This window comes from Pithys albifrons, chromosome 18 (assembly GCF_047495875.1).
Source record: "Pithys albifrons albifrons isolate INPA30051 chromosome 18, PitAlb_v1, whole genome shotgun sequence".
In the NCBI taxonomy this organism is placed as follows: domain Eukaryota; kingdom Metazoa; phylum Chordata; class Aves; order Passeriformes; family Thamnophilidae; genus Pithys; species Pithys albifrons.
The window spans coordinates 2,379,072-2,403,347 of NC_092475.1; the positions used below are offsets into that span (position 1 = coordinate 2,379,072).

The 24,276-nt window shown below is 55.3% G+C and overlaps 1 protein-coding gene across 1 annotated transcript; it reads right to left on the reverse strand.

Moving 5' to 3' along the window:
* Nucleotides 1-1,494: 1,494 nt before the first annotated feature.
* Nucleotides 1,495-18,510, reverse strand: SAMD10 (sterile alpha motif domain containing 10). The gene is made up of 6 exons (XM_071573245.1): nucleotides 18,466-18,510; nucleotides 13,852-14,122; nucleotides 8,283-8,476; nucleotides 4,544-4,712; nucleotides 3,027-3,167; nucleotides 1,495-2,771 (listed from the first exon to the last, which is right to left on the reverse strand). Exons 1-6 carry the CDS (start codon nucleotides 18,508-18,510, stop codon nucleotides 2,707-2,709), a joined length of 885 nt encoding a protein of 294 aa, XP_071429346.1. The 3' UTR covers nucleotides 1,495-2,706.
* Between the last annotated feature and the right edge of the window lie 5,766 nt (nucleotides 18,511-24,276).

The following is a 24,276-nucleotide window of genomic DNA, read 5'->3' on the forward strand; positions in this document are numbered from 1 at the left end:
CAGCACAGGTGGACATGGCACATGGTGGGGCCACAGCAAGGGGCATAGGGGCTTTGGGGCAGGACTTGGGTTGGACCCTGCTTTTTCCAGGGTGTCTGGGGTAGCCCCAGCACTGCTCTGTGTGCCACAGCTGCATTACAAGCCAAATCTCCACCAACTTTCTGCAGGAGGCTGGAGAAGCCATTTCTCCCTGTGCAGCCGCGAAGCTCTGGAGAGCAGCTCAGCATCTCCCTCTAACGATGCACAGACACCCGGCAGCGATCCGTGGCTCTCGGGGGTGCTGGAGGTCCCATCCACAGCGCAGCCCCCTGTGCCCCGCCACCACTGCCCGCCCAGCATCCACCGCCGGGGCAAAACCAAACCCCTGGTGGGGGAGATGGGCTTTGTTCCTGTCTTTTCTTTCCTGTTCTTAATGTTCAATAAATGCTCCCGGCTCTGTTGCTCGTGAGTCTCTAGCAAGGTGAGAAGAGCCAATTTTGCTGCATATTTGAAAAGGTCAGCATGGGCAGAGTAGGAAATTCCAGTTTCTGTGTCCTGGGTCACCAGGGGCTGCACATAGGAAAGTCCTGGAGCTGCTTCCCTGCAGGTGGAGCCTGGGGATCAGAGACCCCTGACCCACAGACAGAGAGGGGAGATGTTTGCCATGTGGCCTGGGTTGCTCTGCAGCAGGCACTAACCAGATTATGCCTTTCAGGAGAAAATTCGGATTTTGGATATCTGGTGGCTTTGCCTTCAGACCAGCACCAAACCTCTGCTCTTGGGATGACAGATGTGAGCTGGAAATTCCACTGGCAATGCTGGTATTGTTGGGATCACCCACCTGCTTGGATCTGAGTACTATTTGGCGAATCTTTTATCCAAAGTAAAACGGTTTGAGAACCAGATTTTGTTTCTGAGACATTTCCATCACCCTCCAGGGGCTCAGTGTAGCCACCACAGCCAGAGCCCAGGGATGCTCCATGCATCCTGCATCCTGCATTGCCCCACCATATCCCTCCCTGAGCCCTAAGCCAGTTGCTGGCCTGAAAACCCTGTCCAGCCTCTGTCAGTGTTGGGATCCAGGACCAGGCTCCAGTACTGGATGCCTTAATCCTGCCTGCAGACATGTACTTCTAATCTCACCTGGCACAGCTTGCTATCCAGGGAAATGCTGCTTCCAGACGAGCTTTGGAGACCTTCACTTTGCCACAAGCCATTCTCTGCATCCAGGCAGAACTTATGACCCCAACTCCACCCACTATCCCCACTGAGCCACACGTCAGCAAAGATGAGAAGCTTCTTAATTCTCGGCAATTCTGTGGAACTGGGAGGGAATTGAATGCTGTCAAACCCCCAGGTTGTTCCCACAGGACTGTCATCAGGACCCCTGTACCCTATGGAGGTGGTTCTCCTGGGGGATTTCAGGCTACACACATCTCCTGAATATCCCCAGGAAAGGCTGGAGGGACCAAACTCATGGCGCAAGTTCAAGCATGGGAAGAGTAGGAAGAGCAGTGAGTTAAAATAACAGTCTCTAATTTATTACCAGCAGAGGAGCAGGTGGGTGGGTGCACAGCCAGGGGGCACCATGACCTGCCTTTGCATCCTGATGCCCCAGAGACTTTGGGCTGCTGCTGTTTTTGGACCCCCACAATCCACAGACCTGCCCTCATCAGTGGAGGTGGAATATGGGGAGGTGACAGAATCCACCCTGCCCCCAAATCCTATTTTATACATGGATGTTCCTTACCTGCCCACATGGGCATTGTGTGGCTCTGGACAGGGTGGTTTGAGGGGAGGAGGGGTGTAACAGCAAACACCTCCACCTTATTGATAGTGAAGGTCATGAGGAAGGTGCCTGGGTTTGGTGGCACCATTGCCTGGCCCTGGGCAGGAGGCTGGGATGAGTATCTGCCAAGGCCTGGAGGAGCAGAGCTCTGCAGAGCTGGTGGGAGCACAGAGAGGAGCAGGGCTGGAATGGGGACTGGGGAGGACCTGGCAGCCAGTAATCCCCCAGCCTCACCCTGGGCAGCACCCAGCACCACCCAGCAGCATCCACATCTGCTCCCACTGGCCCCTGCACGGGCTTCTCCATCTGTCCATGGATGAAGGACGAGCTCCTGGCACAGCTCCCTCCAGGCCAGCACATCCACCCTGCCATTACTTCCAGATTTTCCAGCTCCAATGACTCAGCTCCCTTTTTAACTTACCAAGTGGAGTCGAGTGCTGGGGTCTTGGCCCCGCTTTGAAATTTTTTAGCTGGTTGGATCATCTTATTTGCTACTGATAACGTCACCTCCTTGGATGCTGGAAGACAGCCCAGCCTGATGAGAAAACTAAAGCTCCCTAAATAAGCTCCGAGGCACAGATACAAGTTGCTGGGTGCTGGGATATTGCACATGTCCATAATGCTTCAGTGTCCTGCACATGGCTCAGAGCTGTCCCAGGAATCACATTTCCATTCTCCACAACACCGAGCTGTGCATGTTGCCATTTCCTTTTTTCCATCTCTTTCCCTGTGAGCCATCAGGCTCAGGTGGCTGAAAGTTCATCATCTGTCCCAGTAGCCAGTTTGCTAATTTTCCTCCAGCCAAGAGCCATGTCTGCTGGAAGAAACATTCCATCCCTGCACAGGAATATATTCCTTTAAAAGAAAGAGAAGGAAGAAGCAGGAGAGGAGCCCTGGAGTGCCTGGGAAGCTGTCTTGTCATATTCCAAGGGCATGGCTCAGGTCTCGCGTCGGCGGTGCACAGCCCATCCCAGCAGAACTCGGTTCACAGTGTTGGTGCAATCTGCCAAACAGACGGATCAGCTAGGAGACATTTCCAAAAGAAGCTGGAACAAGGTGGGAGAGGAAGGAATAAACAGCCTGCAGGGTGGCACATCCCAGCTCAACCACCACCAGCCCCGGAGAACTTTATCCCTTCCATGCAAAATGGCACTGATGGGTTTTGGGCTGTGTGTGGCAGCCTGGCCCTGTGCATCCCAACTCATCAACATGGTCCAGCCCTGGAGCCCTCCCGTGCCTGGCCACCCTCTGGCCTTACCTTGGCTGAGCAGCTGCAGGTTCCGGACCTCCTCTCGCACCTGGAGCTGCAGGACCTGCTGCAGGACCTCCTGCCTCTGCGTCTCCAGCACGATCCCCATGCGCTGCAGCTTCTCCCCGTTCAGCCGCAGCAGAGCCCGGCCTGCAAACACGGAATCGCTGCTGGGTGCCCACCAGCAGCTCTGTGGGGGACCCCACCAAAGGCCAATGCAAAGGGAATCCCATCAGCATGCAGGAATCAGGACAGGAAAGAAATCCTCAAGTGCTCTTTCACTGCTTGGACTCGCAGGGGTGGAGAAAGGCATGGAGTGACTGGACACGGAGGGGTGACTTCACACTGAGAGAGGGCAGGGTTAGTTTGGATATTGGTAAAAAATTCTGTCCTGTGAGGGGAAGGCACTGACACAAGTTGCCCAGAGAAGCTGTGGCTGCCCCATCCCTGGAAGTGTTCAAGGTCAGGTTGGACAGGGCTTGGAGCAACTTGGTCTAGTGGAAGGTGTCCCTACACATGGCAGGGGGTTGAAACAAGTTTGAAGGTCCCTTCCATCTCACACCATTCTGTGGGGCTGTGATTTGTGACCTCAGTTTCCCAGTGCTCTAGGTGACAGCTCAATGTCCCCAGCCTCTGACAGGTACCAGCACCACAGTCATGTAACCCATCCCCACAGGCAGCAGTTCTCCATTTCTCTGCTCCACCTCCCACATGAGATGTTTTTCCCAGTGCAGGGTCCCCACATGGGCTGGCCATCCTGGGGGAATGGGGATGCCCATCACAACGCATTAGTGCTCTGGTCCCCGCTGAGCCACTCTCCTCCAGTCTGGGGGCTATTAGACAAGGGATTTAAAACCACCTTTTGTCCTTGCTTCCCAGCATACACTCACTAATGCTGCCTTTGTTGCCTGGGCAAGGGCTGGCTGAGCCTGTGCATTAGGGCTGTGCATCCCTCCCGGGCACCTCCAGTGCTCCCTTCCTTGCCATTGTCCCCTGGCCCTGGCAGAGCTCTGCCCAGCCACGCACACGCTGCAGTAGGATGGGGTGATGCTCTTACACAGAGGTCAAACCCACTGTCCCCAAGGAGAAAGAGGAGGGAGCAGGTCCTTAGAGGTGGATTACCTCCAAGGGCTTGGTTGGGAGTTGTATTCAGACATGGACAAAGACATTTGCAACTTGGACTCTGACTGGACAGAGATCTTCCTCTTCTGCCAAAATTCTCAGTATTTAAAAAACTATAAAAATATTATTATATTAACCTAAGGGAAGGAAAGGTATTCCACATCTTATAAATCAATTTATCATCCCTTTAAGCAACCATCAGCCTGTCCTGGAGCTGACTCTGCTGACAGATGCCTCCTGCCCAGCCCAGATCAGTGTCCCCGTGCCCCCTGCTCTCACCTCAGCTGCATCTGGTGGGGAGAGGGGACAGAAACAGGGAGTATACCCATCTTCTGAACCATGAACCTGCAGACAGCCATTTCCCAGGCAATTAGTCCAGCAGTGAAGAGGAGGGCACATCGTACCTGTGATGGCGTGGTGGGAGAATGCCTCGACGTAGATGAGATAGTTGTGTGGGCAGTGTTTCTTCAGCCATTTGCACACATCCTGCTGGGTCCAGAGCACCACTGGCTTGACCAGGCTGCCCAGCGTGGGGCTGGTGTGGTAGATGCCATAGTGGTCACAGCCACGACCCTGAGGGGAGCGGGAGGGAGATGGTTAGCGGGATTCAACCCTGCGAGGAGCAAAACGGAGGTCAGTCCATGGGGATGAGGGAGATGCTGGTTGGCTGCACAAGATTGTGATGATGTTGGCAGACTTCAGCTCCACACCCTCTGGAGTCTCTAGGATCACCCTGAAATAACAGCATCAGAGGAACCAGCAAGAGAGGTGAGGGGAGGGAGGATGGGAGGTTGAGCTGCGGGTCCTGCCCTATGTAGACCCCACACCTGAAGCTCCCCATCCCTCCAGCTGCAGACAAGAGATTCAGCCCAGCTCCTCAACACATCTCCCAGCCCAGCAGACAATTGCACAGGCTCAGGAGATCTCCTGGGGGTCCCCAGGTGTCCCCTCCTCACCAGGCAGAGGAAGGGGGCTTGCTGGCAGCTCTCAGTGGAGATGGGGATCCTGGGGGACTGTGAGAACTGGTGCAAAGCCATCCCCAGTAGATGTTGGTACCAGTGCAAACTCATCCGCACCAGGAATCCCCAGGAAAGCAGCCAGCAGCCAGCTGGTGTGCTGGAGCAGGAGGGACTCTCCCTTTCCAATCTCAGCCCTTCAGCCCTGAACTGACTGGCCACAATGAGGTCCTGCAGCCTCACAGGTGTCTAAAGCCCCTTCTGAACCCCACAGCCCATTCTGGGGATGCTGCCATTCCCAGAGACACCTGGGATGAAGCAGGGTCACAGTACACAGAACCCCAGCATGCCTTGGCCACCCTTTACCTACCACAGAGCTATGGCATGCACAGTAACAAGTTATACCCGCAGGGAGACAAGGCTTGTCCAACAGCAACCCTAAATCCCACCTTCCCTCTCTTTCTCCAGCTGCCTGCTGCAGTGGCCAGTCTCACTGTGAGCCACTTGGTCTTACCCTGAGCCACAGGGTAGCTCCATTTCCTCTCCCACACCACAGCTTACTCTGGCCTCCCGAGGTCATTGCAGCCTGCATTTATCTTGTTGTGAGCAACCCAAACGCCTTGAGCTGTAAACACACAGGGTAATATAATAAGCTTGCTTCTCCTGGGGAATCCTCAAGGTTGTTTGGGAAATGGGGCTGGAGGACGCAGGAATCTCCTCTTCCCTGAATTTAGCACCCAGGACAAATTGGAGAGCTCTCTGCTGTTGAGAGCTGCATCCTTGAGCAGCACCAGCAAACATTGCTGCTCCAAAGCATCTCCTTGTGCCCAGCTGCTGGGACTGTTCTGGGCTGGATCATGGGCAAGTGGGAATGGAAAAGGGGTCCCTGCTGCCCACAACACGAGGGGACTGGATTACAAGGGCTCACTCATGCCCAGGGCACAGCAGGGGCAGGGGCAGGAGCAGCAGTTGATGCAGGGACACACCAGTATTGAAAGGTCGACAGCACGTATGCCAACATCGACCTCTGCATGTGAACACTGACTAATTAAGCATGTCTAATAGAGGAGCAGGGATAATTAGTGTAACAGGGACTCCAGACATCCCGCGGATACTGAAACTAATGACACGTTCCTGAAAGACGCTGGAGAGGAGTCAGTGGAGGGCAGTGGAGGGTCTGTCTTGTGTTCCCTGCCCCGTGCCAGGCATTGCTCACACTGTGGAGCCTGGTCAGCCTGCTCGGGCTGCTGCTTGTGCCCAGAGGAGTTTTTGGGCTTGGAAAGGGGCTTTTCCTCAAGCAGAGCGTGCTGGGAACATCCAAGCAAGAGGGAAGAAGGCAAAGTCGGGAGGCTGTACATTAATAACCAAGGAGTCCGTCCCCAAAGCAGATGGAAAACACAAAAGACAATGCACACGATTCAGTTTTCTAACCGAACCCTCACCTTTGGGGGACACCCCGGCAGCTGCGCGGCTCCCGCAGACGCATCCCGGGAGTCGCCTGCCTGCGGGAGCAGCCCCAGCCCGCGCCGGCTGCGCGGCTCCTTCACACTCGGCTGAGCGCGCCGGAGTGTGTGCCGTGGGGAGGAGGAGGAGGAGGCGATTTGCTCTGGATTCTCTAACGAGTAATGATGAGAAGCGGAGGGGCTGGGGGGAATAACAACCAGCTTCCCGGGAGCTTACTGCGAGCTTCCCACAGCTATTATCCAACTAACCCTCTGAGGCATGGGGGAAGAGGTGACAAACAACTGGCAATTTCCCTGGGCACTCACACGGCTGCACGCACTTCTCTCGTCAGACACAGCCCTGCACCGGGGACCATTCCAGCATCCCTAAACCCTGTGCTGCCTGCTTGGGGTGCATCCTCTCCTCCCCATGGAGGGTCCCCAAGTGAGTTCCTGCGCTCCCCAGAGGGGCAGGGAAGGTGTAAGGGATCCTGGGTTCGTTTTCCAGCCGGCTGAGCTGTGCTGTCTCTCTGATAAACTCTCGGCCATGAATATCGAGCGCCGGTGTGCAGGAGAGCAGACAGGAGGGCTGGGAGGCTGCTCTGGCAGCGAGGCAGGAGGTGGCTGAGGGATCCGGGGGGTGGGAGCCATCCCTGGGAACGTAAAGGGGTAACTCACATCACCTTCTTTTGCTTGGGCATTTTTCCTTGCTTACAGCAAATTAAAAACCTTTTTCTCCCTAAATCCTTCTGGATGGCACATAGAGGTAGAGAAGGGAGAGCCATGAAGAGCAGAGCTGGCAGCTGGAGAGCAGCTGGAGCATCCCTGTGAAGTAGCCACCTAAACCTCTGGAGGTGATGGGGTCAGTGCCACCAGCACATGGGACATTATATCCACCAGGGCTGCCACTCCTCTGAGCATCACGACCATACCTATCCCTGTAGCATCCCTGCTCCCCTCAGATCCCAAAGCAGCTGGGCCCATGCAATGGAAAAGCATCCCCCTGTTGGAGGCTGGAAGCTGGGCAGTTGGATTTTCCCCATTTTTTTTTTTTAGCAGTCACTGGCTGGATGTGCTGCCTCTGAACACCTTTCACAGGGTGTTATGGAGGGGCTGGGAAGCACCGGGAGCCACACGCAGGGAAGAGGCTCCTTCCCATGTCTGTGTAGAATCATAGAATCATAGAAGTAGCAGTGAATGGATGGAAACCTTTGGCTCACAGCTTCCTTAGTACAATAAAGTTCCAAATTTTAGGAGGACAGTGGCCCAAACTTGGCTGAGAGACATACCGGAGTGCTCAGGAATTTTAAGATATTATAAAGATATTGATTCTGGAACATTGACTGCAAAATTGTACTAAGTCTCAGCTACAGCTGTGGGGGGAGGTGATGTACAGAGGAGAGGTGATGCACAGAGCAGAGGTGACACACAGAGGGGAGGTGACACACAGAGGGGAGGTGACACACAGAGGGGAGGTGAAACACAGAGACACAGAGGGGAGGTGACACTCAGAGCTCATCCCACCACAGCCCTTAGCCTGATGATCATACTTAAATGGTTATGTTTATGTATATATATATATATATATATATAAAATTAAGTGCCTGGTAATCACAAGGGCCTTCAGCAAAACAGGATCTGAAGGCCTGATCCTGCAGGGAAAGAGATGATGCACCAGTTGATGGACTGGTGGGCACAAGGAGCGGAGTTCCCCTTGGCACACCCAGGGGGGATCCCGGCGGTACCTGCGAGCCCTCGGTGCCCGGCTGCCGCAGGAGCTTGACGGTGCGGCCGCCGTCGGGGCGCTGGCTCCGGCCGTCGTGCCAGGTGAGGCTGCTGCCCGGGTTCCGCTGCAGGCGGTAGCTCAGGTTCTCGGCCGACACCGTGTGCTCCAGGAGGCTGCGGCAGAAGCTGAAGTGGGCGGTGGCAGTGGCAGCAGCTGCGGAGAGAAGGACAGTGAGAGAAGGACATGGAGCCCATCCACTCCATGACTGGGCACCTGAAATTTGTCTTCCACCCCACAGGACCTGCTAAACTCAGGCTGCGGTCCCCTGCTCCAAAATCTCCCAATTCCTGCCTTCCTTTTCCATTGCCAGGGAGAAAACCCACCAGCCCAGGAAGCTGCCAGCTGGCGTCGGGATCCAGCAGGCTCCCGACAAGATGTTTGCCCACACAAACCCCTTGCAAGCGACGCTTGTTTTGACACCCGCCAGCCGAGCAGACGTGGGACCTACAGCTGATCCCAGCACGTGGTTAGAACCTCCTGCTCATCACCACCACTCTGCTGGGACAGGCATTGGGAGAGGATCGCTTTCCATGGACCTGGCTGAGAGCAAACTGCCACTACTGAGGGAAGGGGAGCAGAGAAACCCACCCTGGGCAGCCCAATGGGGAACAGGATGCAGGCTGGTCCCCCCAGCACAGACCATGGGAGCTTAGGGATGGCTGCTGGGCACTCCAGGGATTGTCCAACATGCACCAGCCCACCAGTGATGACCGTGAGGAGCCATTTACACACAACGAGTGCTTTTTATCCCTTATTCATAGAATATCCTGTGTTGGAGGGGATCCACAAGGATCCTTGAAGCCCAGTTCCTTGTGTTTTAACAAGCTGGTGGGATTGGGGTTGCAATGAGGATACAAAGCTTTCCTTTGGAGGGGGCTAAAGGGACCTGGCTGCTGTGGGAGGAGGGGTGAGTGGGTATTAGGGGTTCATGCTCTGTCTGCTCCGGATAAAAGCCAGATGGCTTGACATAAGCAGCTCTGATCCACAGAAGCAAAGACCAGAGCGTCCCCCAGCTCACTGGCTCCCTGCTGACAGGGAGCTGGGCAAGTCCCAAACCACCTCTGAGAGCAGGGCAGCATCTGAAGGAGATTCACCTTTCGGGATAACCCACCCTGGAAGAACCGAAAGCCTGGAGAAACCCAGATGTGTCACACTTTTCTAATTAGTGGATTTTAAGAGGGAAGAGGTTTCAAAGAGACCACTCGAGCACACCTTCATGGAAGAGGAGAACAACTGGCCAAAAGAAGTCAAAATAGAGCAGAAAAGAGTTGCCCATGTGTCCCTGGATACCCAGATCACATCACACAATGTTGCTTCTTAAACACACCCAGTGACAAGCATTGCTGTGGGGAACCTGAGGCAGGGGACCTGTCTGATGGCTGGGGAAGCAATTTCATGGAAAACATGCTGAAGCAAGGTCCATGGAGAGGGTCAGTGGGGAGCAAAGGAAGGACTGGTAGCGGTGGTCTCTGCATCTGACCCAGGTGATGGGGATGTCTCTGATGGCTTCCCAAAGCCCCAGACATGCTGAACCTGCCAGGCGAGGTCCACACCAGGCTGTGCTTCCTCCATCCAAGGACACCTGAGATTCCACTGGCTGTCCTGTCCAGAGCACCCCGAGCACCCAGACCTGACACAGCCATGCTGGGATACCCCCAAGCTGGAAACCATCCATCCCACCAGGTGTCACTGCACATATGGACCCAGCAGGTCTGGAGGGGCTGGTGCCAGAGCTTCTTTTGGCTGTGCCAGCGCTTCCCCAGGACTCACTGCAAGGAGCCGAGGAAGGGGGGCTCTGGCCATCAGCAGGACCCATATCCATAAGAATCTATGGAACATCTACCTCGAGTAGCAGGACACGGGCATCTCTGCTCCTCCAGCAAAGAGCTGGAGGTGAGAGAGCAAGAGTAGGAGCAGAAGGGAAAGGAGTGAAAGACGAAAGGAAAAACAAGCCAAGAAGAAAGGCAGAGCTGGGAGCATCACTGGCAGAGCTTCCCACTGGGGCAGGCAGTGGCTGCCCAGGAGCCCAGAGGCTCTGGCAGCTCCTCTGGCCACTCTCCTGCAGCCTCAGGACCCCCAATCCAGCCCTCAGGTCCCACCTTTCCCATCACCTGGTGGCATTTGTCATGGGTGAGGGGATGGAAGTGCTGACCAGGGAGTGTTTCAGATCAAGGGAAGGATGGAGACAGAGAAGCCCCACGGCAGGGCTGCCCTGGGCTGGCTCTACAGAGGGACATGCGGGGTGACATCCAACACTGGCTTTCCTTCCCGTGCCTTGCACAGGGAGTAACCACAGCATCCCCAAGAGCCACCCTCCACCCCCTCCACTCCTCTGCCAAGCTGAAGGCTATGCCCGCCGACCAGGGATGCACATGCAGCCTCTCCCACCAGACTCGCTGGCCCTGTAACCCCCAGACCATGCCCTCCACCCCCCTGGCCATGCCCTGCAGACCCCTCACCTGGCTCGGGTGGTCCCTGCGAGCTGCGGATGGTGGAGACGCAGCAGAGGGATGGCCGGCCCTGCTGCATCTCGGCGGGAGGAGGGATGCGCGTGAGCGCTCGGCACCGCTGTCACGAGTGCAGCTCCATCCCTGCCTCCCCTCATACCTCGTCCACACCTGACTGACTCCCTGGGTCGCCTCCCTCCTACTGCCACTGAGCGCTGGCTGCAGGCTCATCCCAGCTCCGGGCAGCCCTGAGCCGGTCTCGCACGGAGAAAGTGGGGGTGAATTACACCCCCTCCCCACTGCCCTGTGGGCGTTTGATCTGGAGAGATGCTCGGTGCTTTCCTCGAGTGCTCCCGCCTAATCCCACGGCAGGACCAGCTGGCACTGGGATGGACAGGAAGCCTGGGGGGCTGCTACAGGAGACACTGGACCCACTGGGCATCAAAGAGCCCTGGGGCTGAGCAGAGTCGTAGTATGAATATGGCAGTACCGAGGTCGGTGGTGGCTTGGGGCGTTCAGAGGAAAAGAGGGAGTAAGGAGAAGAGCAGCCTTCCTGGGAAGGGGCTGCAGGACTCAGCGTGGGCTGCACCTGCTCCCAGCCAAAGCCATCGTGGTTATGGCTATGCTGGGGTCCGGGCAGAAGGGGTGTGCCCGCAGAGGCAGGGAGGGTCAGAGAGCAAAGGCTGTGCTGAACCCTGAAATGGAGCTGCAGGAGTCTCCAGACCAGCTGAGTCCAAGCCAGACTGGCGAGGGGAGTGCTCAGCTCTGGTCCCCAAGCAGCCGCTGTGATCCGGCTGTTCCAAGTCCCTGAGAGCTGGTCCGTATTTCCTGCACCACGTCTGCCAGTTCTCTACTACGGACACCCCACAGCCTACTTGCCACCGGGGAATCGTTGCCGGCTCGTTTCCATGGCTCTTTGATCCATTTTGGGCGTCTCTCCAGCCATGCAGGGTAGGAGGGGGAAGGCCAGGTCTGGGTCACCACAGGGGGACCAGCAGCGGCGGGACAGGGCCAACAGCAGAGGCAGGGACAGACGCCGCTCCCTCCCCTTGCCAGGCACGCCACCGCTCCCGCTTCCATTCCCTCTCCAGACACTTTTATGGCTGGTGAAACGTGAGCACTGGAGAGCCTCAGAGCAGGAGCAGCCGCTGCTGGGGAGAGGGACAGGAAACCTCCTGGGGATGGACTACTCGGGGCAGGATGTGGCAGCATGCACAGACAAAAGCATCTCCTGGTGGGTCTGCCTGTGACTTTGACTGATGCTTCCTGCTCGCAGGTGACCAGAACCTGTGTGGGGGACAAGGCAGCCAGGCTGCAGGAGGAGCAGGCAGGGGCACAGCGAGGGGAGCCTGGTGCCTGGACAGGCAAAGACTGTCTGAATCCTGCTCCTTCCTCTACCACAGCTTCTAAGTATGGCCTTGGGAACATCCCAGTGTCTTTGATACCATCACACATGTGGGTTTCCCACAGACCTGCCCTCCAGCTGGGGACATGTCTGCAGGCAGCGGTGGCAGGGTCAGACAGGCTTCCTGGGATTAATGGGAGAAGCCTGAAACAAGCTTCATAAGGAATGAAATCCCTTTGTTGGTTTGCCTGGTTCCCCTGTGTGTGTCAAACCTTAAGGGTAGGTCATCACACTGAGTTTAAGGGAGGAAAAGAGTCAATTAACATCAAATGTGGTGAGGGATTTGCTTATAGTTGGAGGATTTGGGGAGCTGGTTGCCACTCTCGTGTTCCTCCAGGCAGGTGGAGGGTGGTTGGGATCAGAAGTCTCTGAGGACTCCTAGGATGGGGAATCCGCTCTGCTCACAGAGCAGCTTTGTGAGGGACTCATCTCACTTTTAGTGGCATCTGCCTGAGCCACAACCCTGGCTGGCATTGCCATGGCCCTTGTCCTCTCTGTCCCTTCCACGTGGCTTCACCCTAGTGCACGGCAGGGCTGCTGCTTGCACTGGCAGAGTCTCCAGGGATGATCATCCCAGTAATGCTCTCTGGAACCTCCCATCATATCCCATCTTTGAATTCGTGCCTACAGGATGTCCTTATGGACCAGATCCTACCTTGAGCCATTCCCTAAGACCTGCTGGCCCCAAAGAGGATGAAACCAGATTCAGAGAGGACTGAGATTCTCTTCAGCCCCTCCAGGTTCCCCTGAGGCATATTTGGCTCAGGTCCTGGCTGTGATGAGCATTGCCCCAGTGCTTCCCTCTGAGGGTGAGAGCTGGTGAGATGGGAGCCTCATACAGGCTGGTTTGTGGCTGCTCAATGCTGGTGCCTCCTGAGGATGGAGGAGGAAGGGAACAAAAGGCAGATGCCCTTTCCATTCTCCCAGTGTGGCACGATGGGTGCTCTGGTCTGGGAGCACACTGAGGAGGTGGGCACAGCGTCTGGGGGGACTGAGCTTGTCTTTGGGGGTGTCTGTGCTCCTGAGCTCTGCATGGGTACTGCTAGGAGGCCCCTGAGCACCCCAGGACAGAGGATCCCTGCAGGGTTGGGCATCCAAGAGCGTGTGGGGTGTGGGCAGTAGTCAGGACCTCGGGGTGACTCTGGGTTGAGCAGGTTCTCCTGGCAGGACACAGGTGCAGGAGCCCACAGGCAATGGCCATTCCTGCTGGCAGTGAGCCCCCTTCCACCTTGGCACTCTTCCCAGGGTCCTGCCTGGCTCCAGCACCCTCAGGCCTGCCTGCCCTGCCCTCACACCTGCATCCCTTCTCTCTAGCAAAATTTCCCAGTCCATTTCACTTGTTCCCTACAATACAAGGGGTAGAACATGGGTCCAGACCCTCTCCAGAGTGTTGAGGGCAGCACCGGGGGATGTGGAGGGGCTGACTGACCTCCGAGATGGAGAAGGTAGCACTGGGGGGTAGAGGGTGGGCAGACCCGCGGCATGGAGGGAGTAGCACCGAGGGAGGGATGACGAGCAACCCCCTCGGGATAGAGAGGGCAGTGTCAGTGGCTGGAGGGCGGGCAGCCCCCCGGATGGAGTGTACAGCCCTCCAGGTCCGTGCCCGCCGCGTTCGGGGCGCAGGGAAGCGCGTCCCGCCGCGCACCTGAGCCCCCCCCCCCTCCCGCGCCCGGTACCTTCCATGTCCTTGGGCCGCCCGCAGCTCATCCTCCGGCAGCGGCGCCGCGCTCGGGCGGGCACGGAGTCCCGCGCCCCCCGCGCCGCCGCCGGCACCGGCACCGGCACCGGCACCGGGCGCTCCCGCCCGCCCCGCCTCGGTGTCCGCGCCGGGGGCGGCGCCGCGATCCACCACCCCCGGGGGCTCCGCCCGCCGCCAGCCCCGCGCTGCCGCCCTCCCCGAGCATCCCCCGACCGCTTCGTGGCACTGCGGGCATCATCCCCCGATCCCTGCGGGCATCATCCCCCGATCCCTGCGGGCATCATCCCCCGATCCCTGCCCGGCGCTGCGCGCATCTTACCCCCCCTCTCTCTCCAGCTGGGGGAACAGGTCCTTGGAGACACTGGGTGGGCAGTGGGCACCATACACAGGTTTTTGATCATGTTTGCGGTGGGCACAGAGCGGAAAACATTTGGGTTTTCCCTCTTCCCCAAATTTCTCTTCTCCCCCCGACCAGGGATCCATCTCCCCGGATGGGTGCCCGTGGGGCGGGCAGAGGAGGGTGCTCACCCCGTGTGTGCAGCGTGGGCTCTGGTGGGTGGCCTCAGCATGAGTGGGCACCCACCAAATCTCTCTGGCGCTCAGCACGCCAGCACGGAGCACAACAGCGTTGCCAGAACCTGTCACTCCCCCAGGAATGACAACCCCACAGGTATTTTTGGAGGCGCCTGCCTTTAACAATCACACACGACTCCAAGCGAGGCACCATCACTGCCAGCCCTTGCAGCCACCAAGGGGCCAGAGTCCGGCTGTGCACCCTGCGGTTATCCTGCACGGGGTGGAACAGGGACGGGGACACCCCTGGGAACATCAGGACAAGGACAAGCAGATGCCTGTGCTGTGATGCTCCACCTTCGCAAAGGGTTCCCTGGCACAGACCCCCTGCAGCACAGGGCAGCACCCTCACCCTTGTTTTAAGATGAGGGTTAAGCACTTTGTGTGATGATCACCTGCCATGGGCTGGGGCTGTGAAGGTGCAGTGGGTGGCAGGGACCTTGTGCATGGCCTTATACTGGGCTTGTGTGGCTGTTCACCATCCTTCTTGGGTCTGGGCTATGCAGCTCTGTGTGTGTGTGTGTGTGAGAGAGAGAGAGAGAGAAGCACTTGCCAAAATTAAATTCAGCTCCCTGAATCAATAGGAGCTTTCCAAAATTTTGAATGCCCAATCAGGGGCTCCTCTGGACTGGGCTTGATGCTGGCTCAGCTCCACACCAGGCACTGGCCAGGGCTGCCACATTCAGTGAGCCAATTGTGCTGCCACTCATGGAGTGGGGACACTGAGTCACAAACCATGTGTGTAGTGGAGACATCAGGCCACAAACCCTTGGGTAACCTGCAAAGAGTCTGCTGCTAAAATCCCCCTTCAAGAATTCCTGGGGATAATTGGTATTCCTCCTCCTTCTGCAAGAGAGCAGGCAGGGCAATGCTGCTTGTTGCAGGCAGATAAGGAAAGAATGTATTCTCCATCCCTCTGAAATTCCTATTTCTCCCTCAGCCTCTGCATACACATGGAACTTTTGAGCCATGGCAGAAATTTTCCAAGAGAAATGTGGTTAAAGAGGGGCCTTGGCAGGAAAAGGCTGATGTCGCTTGAAAAATGTGTGCAGATTATGCCAAGCTGTTATTAAAAATAAGTGCTGTGCTGTTCCCAGCCTTTGCTTTCACTGATTTTTCTGGTAGTAATTGCACTTCTCTAGGAAAGGTTTCATGTGTCCAGGGGAAGGAATTTGTTTCCTCCTCATCTGCAGTGGGTCCACTGCCAGCCCAGCATCCCAAAGGTGTCTGGGGAAGCTCAGGTTGCTCATCCCTCTGAAATTCCAAAGGATTTTCAGAAAAACCTCGAGCCTCAGGATGCATGAGAAGGCTGGGAAGATGGTGTGGTGCTGTACATCCCCACAGCTGCTCCATGCTCCAGCTGTCCTCAGCTTCACAGCTTCCAACATCACCCCTGGGTTATCACTCAGTCCCTCCCATCACTCAATCCCTTAACCAGCCCCACCGACTCTGTCCTGGGTTTTTGTCTGACTTTGCGTCTTCTAACATCAGATTGAGGAGTTTCCACAGTTAAACTGGAGTTAATTAACAGGGAGGGAAAGCCCTAAACCCAGACCACAGCTCAGGAAGTTCAAAGCATGGGGCAGGGGCTCATTGTCTCCATGCATTGATGGGATGGGAAGGAGACAAGCTGGGGACAGTGGCTCCAGTGAGCCCTGAACCAACAGGCTGCCCCTCCACATGCATATGGAGGGGGCACCAGTGTGCCCGTGGGTCCCATCCCTCCCCACTGCCAGCCTTGGAGAAGGGTGTGAGGCTGGGATGATTCAGCATCTTCATTTCTCAGAGAATAAAGGAAGTAATTAAACATCAGCTTTCCTCCCGCCGCGCCCCGCGAGGATGAGAGGGAGGAGATGAAAAGCCTTCAGACGGAAGTTATTTGTCCAAGGAGAAAAGTGGCTGATTTCTCTGGTGTTTGCTTGTCTGCTCGTTAATGAAAACCGCTCGTCAGCAGGAAGAGGGAGCACCCAGCAAGGGGGAGGAACCGGAATCTCACAGCTACCGATGGATGGCCAGACAGGTGGCCTCGGTGGCCTTGGGGCATCCTGCCCTGTCGAGATGTCACCTCCACAAAGCCCCCCACAGCACCCAACCACAGACCTGGGGGCTGAGAATGCAGGTGGATGTTGGGGACCCCCCCACTACCTTGCAGTTCTGTGGGTTGGGAACTGACAATCCTAAGCCAAATACCACAGAGGGGTTTTCCCAAATCTCCTCTATCCCCAAATTTTTTTGTGCAGAGTTTAAAATGAGTTTATTAAGGCACTTGCAGGGAGGCAGAGTAGAAATCAGCTTCGTGCTGAAGCCTCCTGCCTGGTGTGTGGTGATGGATGGCACTTATCTCAACCAGACACAGAAATATTTAGTGTTCTGAAAATCTCTTCCTAAAAGGAATTTATTTTCTTGATGATAATAAAGCATCAAACCTCAGTGCTGCAGGGAGTAGAGGTGCTGCAGGTCACATCAGAGCTCTGACATACAGAGCCCAGGGGGTACCTGTGCTCTCCTCTTGTCCCTGGACGAGCAGGTGACACTCCTGTCACTCACAGTGTGACACCTGCACCTTCCCAAGGATGATGATTTCCTGGCAGAGGACATCCCAAGTATCACTTTCTGTTTGCTGCTCTCTGGGACACAGAGGGGGGTTGAGACAACGGAAGCTCTTCCGTTTGGAGGTTTATGTAGATATATTTCTAATTGGATTTTGGCACGTCATGGTTATTTTCAAGGCAGCCTGTAATTATCTGAGAGTGTAGCCTGATCACCTCCTTTCTCTCAGCACAGAGGGTTGATTTTTTTTCTTTTTAATGTTGTTTCCCAAAATGAAATTGTGAATTTGCAGCCTAATCCAATGAGAGGACACACGCGATGGCACCGTCCCCAAGGACACAGAGGGATGGCAGAATCCACCTCTCCCACGTTCCTAATCAATTCCCAGAAATGATAAAAGATACAAAACCCAGTACTTTAATCCTTTTTCATAAGAAAAAATTAAATACCTGTATTTTAAGAAGGTGTTCGTGGCTATTTGTTGAGGTGGGGAGGTTTTGGTGGCCCTGCTGTAGCTCTGCACAGACAATGCTGCCCTGTGTCCAGCTGCATCTCTGCAGAGCTTGGGGCAGTCAAATGCTACTCTGTGGCATTTTCTCTCCCAACTAAAACCTGATGAAATTCCCATTAGTTTGGGCTTTTTATTTTCACATGTGTTGCAATTTTTTGGAACCAAAATAATTTCATCCAGCTCCATCTACTCTCCATTAGGGAACTGAAGCTCAAGCAGCTTGGATCTTGTATCCTCACCAGAGTTCCCCCCAGGCTGGGCATCACCACCACTCCAGCACTGTGGTTGTTATTCCATGCCCAGAATGGGCACAAATGAAAGCCATTATCCCAGCAGAGTTTTCCAGCATCTCACAGCTAATGACCATACACTGCCCTGCTGCATCTTAGCAGCCTCAAGTTCTTATTTTCTCCAAGCCTGATTTCAGGGCTCGGGGCTGCATTCAGTTGCTACTGAATCCGATTTATTATTTACATTGCAAGGTACAGCCTGGCATGAATTGATTTGCTGTGCTCTGATTGCCACTGCACGCTGCTCTGGGAGCTGGGAGCTGGTTGTTCATTTAGACAGGATGCAAAATCAGGGATTCAGAAGTTTAGGGAGTGCCAGGGTTCAAACTGCTCAGGCATCTCTGTGGTCTGTGTTCTGCTCCCGCCTTCGGTTGCATCTCTCAGGCTGCAGGAAGTGCTGGTCCTCTTGGGGGTGGTGGAATGGACTAGCTCATGTTCCCCAGGAGTTGTCACCCTGCTCTGGAGATCAGGTGGTTGCAATATCTCACCCTTTATTTAAGAAGCTGAGCCTGGGGAAAGAGAAGGGGTAAAGTGATACTTTAGGAAAGAGCTGAGGAGGAGAGCACAGAGCAAATGGTGAGAACAGAAACAATGGGAAGTAAAAGAACCAGGAAACAATTGGGAGCCCTGGTGTTTCAAGGGATGCTTAGCAGGCCACCACCTTCACCTTCACTTTTATCTTCACTATCAGCTTGACTTTCACCTTTGCCATTGTCTTAACCTTCACCTTTACCTTCACTTTTCATTCTGCCCATGTTTGGAGCTTGCAGTGCCTTGGATGGCAGAAATGATTGAAAATCCTCCAAACCTGAGCCCGTTGCTTGGGGGCCATGGAGACCAGAGGCAGCAGGAACTCAGGCAATTTTGCCAACAGTTTATCACTGGAGTTGGACCTGGATCAGCAGGCTGGAGTACAGGACAATGGACATGCTGCCCTGGGCATGGGGATGCTCCACCACTTGCCTCATCCAGCTGCCCAGATCTCTGGCTACTTTGGGAGATGTTGGTCCATCTCCCAGAGCTCTAGACTTCAGGCATTCCTGGATGAAAAGACAATTTTAAGGAATATCATTTAGGCAGCATCATTAGCATGCCCCTGGCAAGACATCTATGCCCTTGAGCTCTCTCCCACTTGGGGATTCTTCCCAGCAAACCTCTGGGTAGTGCCAGCTCTGTTCCCTCAATTGCCAAGGGCATGAGTTCTGTGTCGAAGCCCATTAGGAGCCTCTGCTAATTGTCTCTGATGGCTTTGGGGGGAGATGCTCAAAGGCACCTCACTCCCTCACAGCTGCTGGGGGAGCTCAGCACCTGCTGCTGGCTCTGGTGAAGCTCCCACCATGCCCTGGAGCTCTGCTTGGGGTGTGGAGGGGAGCAGGGGCTGCAGATGCATCCTTGAGGTGCCTCTGTATTGTAGCATGGGACTAATTACAATTTCAGGATATATATTTAACTAATACAGAGTGGATTTGTTAAGTAGGACATCCTATCTTCAGAGGATTTCATTGCATCGGTGATAATCATGTGAGAATAGGCTCCAAAAGTGTTAATTTAGGAGCTGAGACAACAGGGATTGAAAACAAGACCCTGTTTCAGTCTCCTCTCACATTTCCATGTCTGAAGTCCAAGTAATCATCCCATTTGGGAGAGCAAAGCAGCAGCAGCACCACCCATCAACATCATTCTGGCTGGGGCTGCAAATGTGGCTGGGGCTGTGGTGCAGAATTTGGGCTCTTTAACCTCCCAGGGCTCTTTAATGTCCCAGGGCTCAGCTGAGGAGCTCACACTGCTCCAAGCTCTCCTGGAACCTCTGGAATGTCCTGGCCCTGTGCATGACACACAGATAGGGGTTGGGTTTCTGCTCAGGGCTTGCAGGCAGGAGTTTTACAACAGGAATATTCATAGAATCATGGAGTAGTTTGGGCTGGAAGGGATGTTTAAAGTCCATCCCATCTCATTCTGACCTCCCTGCCATGGGCAGAGACACCTTTCATCAGACCAGGTTGCTCAAAGCCACACCCAGACTGACCCTGAGCACATCCAGGGATGGGGCATCCCCATTTCCCTGGGAAACCTGTGCTGGTGTTTTACCACCCTCACAATAAGAAGTCTTTGTATTTAATCTAGATCTCCTCTCTTTTAGCTTAGATCTGGTTCCCCTTCTCCTATCACAGCGGGCAGGACTGGGAAGGAGCTCTTGGGATGGCACTGCCGTTGATCCTGCCCTGAGGATGCATTCTTGCTGTGCTGTGATATTTAAAAACATGAATTCCCAGACTCGGGAGAGCCCCGGGGTTTGTTTTCCCGTTGTCCTGGGAGAAGCCGCCGCTGCCGCCTCCACTTTTCCCGGGCACACAGAGGGGACTTTGTGCGAGCGAGGGGCCGTGGTGAGCCCTGCACAGCCACGGGCTGGGCAGCTCCTTGGGCTGGATCCTGAGCTGCCAGTCCCCAGCAGGATCTGCCTCGGTGAGCTCGTCCTTGCGCTCCATCCAAGTGATTATTTTTCACTTTCAAGCCTTTGTGAGCGATGGCCCGTGTGGCTGTGCCGACGTGCCCGGCATCCCCTCCCACCCTGCTTTCCTCAGACAGACAGGCAGAAACCGAGCTTGGAAAGCCCCAAACCACAAGTGGGATGACTCTCCATCCAGGAGAGAGGACGGACCTGCTGTCAGTGGTCCCACTCCTCTGGGGTTTTATTCCCCATTCCAAAAAGCTGTTGAGCATGGTAAGAAGCACTGAGCCCACACGCAGACCCAGCAGCAGCTCCCTGAAGGAGGGGCAGCATATTTGCACTATTAACAGGTGCTGTTACCCCTTCAGCCCTTCTGATTTTGTTGCCCCAGGGAGAAACATCTCCTCCCTGCCTCCCATGCCATCTTAAGACATCTCCCAGGCACTCAGCAACAGGACAAAGGGGCACGATGGGCTCAAGTTCTGCCAGGGGAAATTCAAGTTGGATATCAGGAAAAATTTATTTCCAGAGAGAGTGCTCAGGGATTGGAATGGGCTGCCCAAAGAGGGGGTGGATTCCCCATCCCTGGAGGGTTTTAACCTGAGCTTGGCCGTGGCACTGAGTGCCATGATCTGGTAAAGGGACTGGAGTTGGACCAAGGGTTGGACTTGATGATCTCAGAGGTCTTTTCCAACCCAATCCATTCCATGATTCTGTGATTCTGTGGATGTGGCACTGAGTGAGAATCCACATCTTGATCCAACCCCACTGTGATCACCAGCCCAGGGCACTCTGTGCCCTGGGCTGGTGATCACAGTGGGGTTGGATCAAGGGTTGGACTTGATGATCTCAGAGGTCTTTTCCAACCCAATCGAATCTATGATTCTGGGATTCTGGGATTCTAAGGTGTTTTGGGGGGCAGAGCAATGTTGATGTTGGCAGCAGCCACACTGCAGACACCCCACTCCTTCCCACCACTGCACTGCAGGGAATGGGCACCTCCTGGTCCTGATGATCCCAGGAAGAGCTCAGGGCTTTCTCCCCACCTTCTTTCCCTCCCCATCACCCCCCAGTTGCATTAATTAGAATAATTGCTGATTAAGAACTCCACTGGGCTTTTGCCTGTGTTCCTGCAGCAAACTCGTGCCCAGGCTTGGGATAGAAAAGGGAAACTCTGGGAGAAACCCATGGGGTGCCCAAAGAGCAGAGCTGGGTTGGTGAGGATGCTCAAGGGCCAGATCCTGAACTGCTTATCCCTGACCTGCTCCAGCACTGTGGGAAGATCAGCCCAGAGCTCCCAGTGCTCTCCCCTGCACTCACCATTCAAACACGGGGTCCCTGCCTAGGGATGATTAAACTCACTTATGTTTGGCTTCAGTCAAGCTGTGAATTATTCTGAGCTTTCTCCTTAGTTGGAGTGTGAGTGTGCTGGGAATGCTGAGCACCTGTGGGACAGAGGAAACCTTCCTGGATGGATGTGGTTGTGTAAAGAGATTTACTGCACTAACACCAGACCCATGCTGGGGTCACTCTGCTGCCATCCCTCACCTCAGCCCTGGTTTCTGGCACAAAGCCCCAAAAATGAAATACCTGTTTCCAGGACATCAGCAGAGATCAGTCACTTCCCTGCTCTCCCCATCCTTCCATGGGTTGGGGAGGTTCCCAGTGGGCTCCCACTTGTCCTCCATCCTCTGGAAGGGTGGGGGACACTCAATTTACCCTCAAAATCCCTCAAATTTACCACCTCCAGCCCACAGGGAAGATCTGCTGTTGCTCCATGACATGGGATGTGCTGGACCAGGGATGCAGCTCTGGGAACCTGGAGGAGGACAGGCCCCTCCCTGGGGCTGAGGATGTTCCTGGGGGTTCAAGGGGTCCCACATCCCTCCCTGGGGCTGAGGACGTTCCTGGGAGTTCAAGGGGTCCCACATCCCTCTCTGGGGCTGCGGATGTTCCTGGGAGTTCAAGGGGTCCCACAGCCCTCCCTGGGGCTGAGGTTGTTCCTGGGGGTTCAAGGGGTCCCACAGCCCTCCCTGGGGCTGAGGTTGTTCCTGGGGGTTTCAAGGAGTCCCACACCCCTCCCCTGGGGCTGAGGATGTTCCCGGGGGTTCAAGAGGTCCCACATCCCTCCCTGGGGCTGAGGATGTTCCCATGGGCTCTGCCCTCACTCCAGGGTGCCCAGCCAGCAGAGCTGGGATGCTGCAGCCTCCCTCCCCCTCTGCCACCCCAACTGTTTGGCAAAAGGGGGTTTATTTTTTATTTTTTCTCTCCAGCAAACCCAAAAATAGATTGATGGGAAGTGGCTGGGGGCTGGGATGCCATTAGCATGCAAAATGGGGCTATTTATCTTCCCTGCAGCTGGTTCCTGCTCCCAGACCTGGCAGGGACTGGCAGTGGGAGGCAGGGCTGGTGCTGGGAGGGGACTGTGACACAGGTCCCAAAACAGCCCCTTCACACCCCTCTGTCTGCCCTTGCCCTTGTGATCTGTGACCCTGAGCCTCTCCAGAGGGACAAGGGTCTTTTGGTTCTCTGTTACAGCCAGGCACAGTTTCAGGGGCACCTGGAGACTTTCCAGGTAGCACATAATTAATCCTGACACCAGATGTGGGTGGGCAAGAGAAACCTCCACAGTGGTCCAGCAAGGGAAAGTGAGACAGGAGCTCCTGGGACAGGCTCAGCTCCCTTGGGAAGATGGATGAGCTGAGGGGCTCCATCCATGCACCTCAAGGGGATGGACCAGCACTTGCTGTCCCCACAGGACACTTCGGTCCCTTGGCATTGCTGTCCCTGCTGTCACCACACAGCAAAGCCAGGGGGGAGAGATGCCCAGGCTGGCAAAGGAATGAGCAGAAAACCTGCTCCTACCCTGCTCCCAGAGATAATTTGTCTTGGAAACTGTTGGTTGGAGGGAGAGGCAAAACAAGGCTCACATGTCACAGCCTTGCCAGGGAGGGCTGGGGGTCCCAGGGTGAGCAGTGCCGGGGCATCGTCCAGCTCATGGCCCTGCTGGGATCTTCCTGACCCCTTTTGCCCCTTTTTTCCTCCTGTTGTGGCTGTGAGTTACTAAACACGTGGTGTCAGCTTTGCTCCTGCAGGGATGTTCACCTCCTGGGGTGTTCCAAGCATCCTCAACCTCTGCTCGTTTCCTGGTAATAATATTAACAAAAACAATAAGTCATCACAAACTTTAAGTTCCATGATAGCACAGCATTAGCATCCTCATCCTCAGCTCCTTCATCCCTGTCACCTTCAGCTCCATCATTCCCACCATTCCCATCATCTCCATCACCTTCATATACACCATCCCCATCATCCTTATGCCACCCTTCCCATTCCCAGCTTCCCCACCATCCCCATCAACCCCATCCTTATCCATCCCCATCTCCATCACCTTCACCCACACCATCCATCTCCATCATCCCCATCTCCATCATCCCCATCTCCATCATCCCCATCCTTATCATTCCCATCTCCATCATCCCCATCTCCATCATCCCCATCTCCATCATCCCCATCTCCATCATCCCCATCCTTATCATTCCCATCTCCATCATCCCCATCTCCATCATCCCCATCTCCATCATCCCCATCCTTATCATCCCCATCTCCATCATCCCCATCCTTATCATCCCCATCCTTATCATCCCCATCCTTATCATCCCCATCTCCATCATCCCCATCCTTATCATCCCCATCTCCATCATCCCCATCCTTATCATCCCCATCTCCATCATCCCCATCCTTATAATCCCCATCTCCATCATCCCCATCTCCATCATCCCCATCTCCATCATCCCCATCCTTATCATTCCCATCTCCATCATCCCCATCTCCATCACCTCCATCTCCATCACACCCATCACCCCCATCCTTATCCATCCCCATCTCCATCCCCCCCATCCTTATCCATCCCCATCATTCCCATCCCTTTGATCCTCACCAAGGCTTGGGACCGCCCAGCCGCCAGGGGGCGCGCTGCTCCTGCACGGGAGCGGAAGTGCCGCTCTGCCCTCACGGGTGGCACCGCCT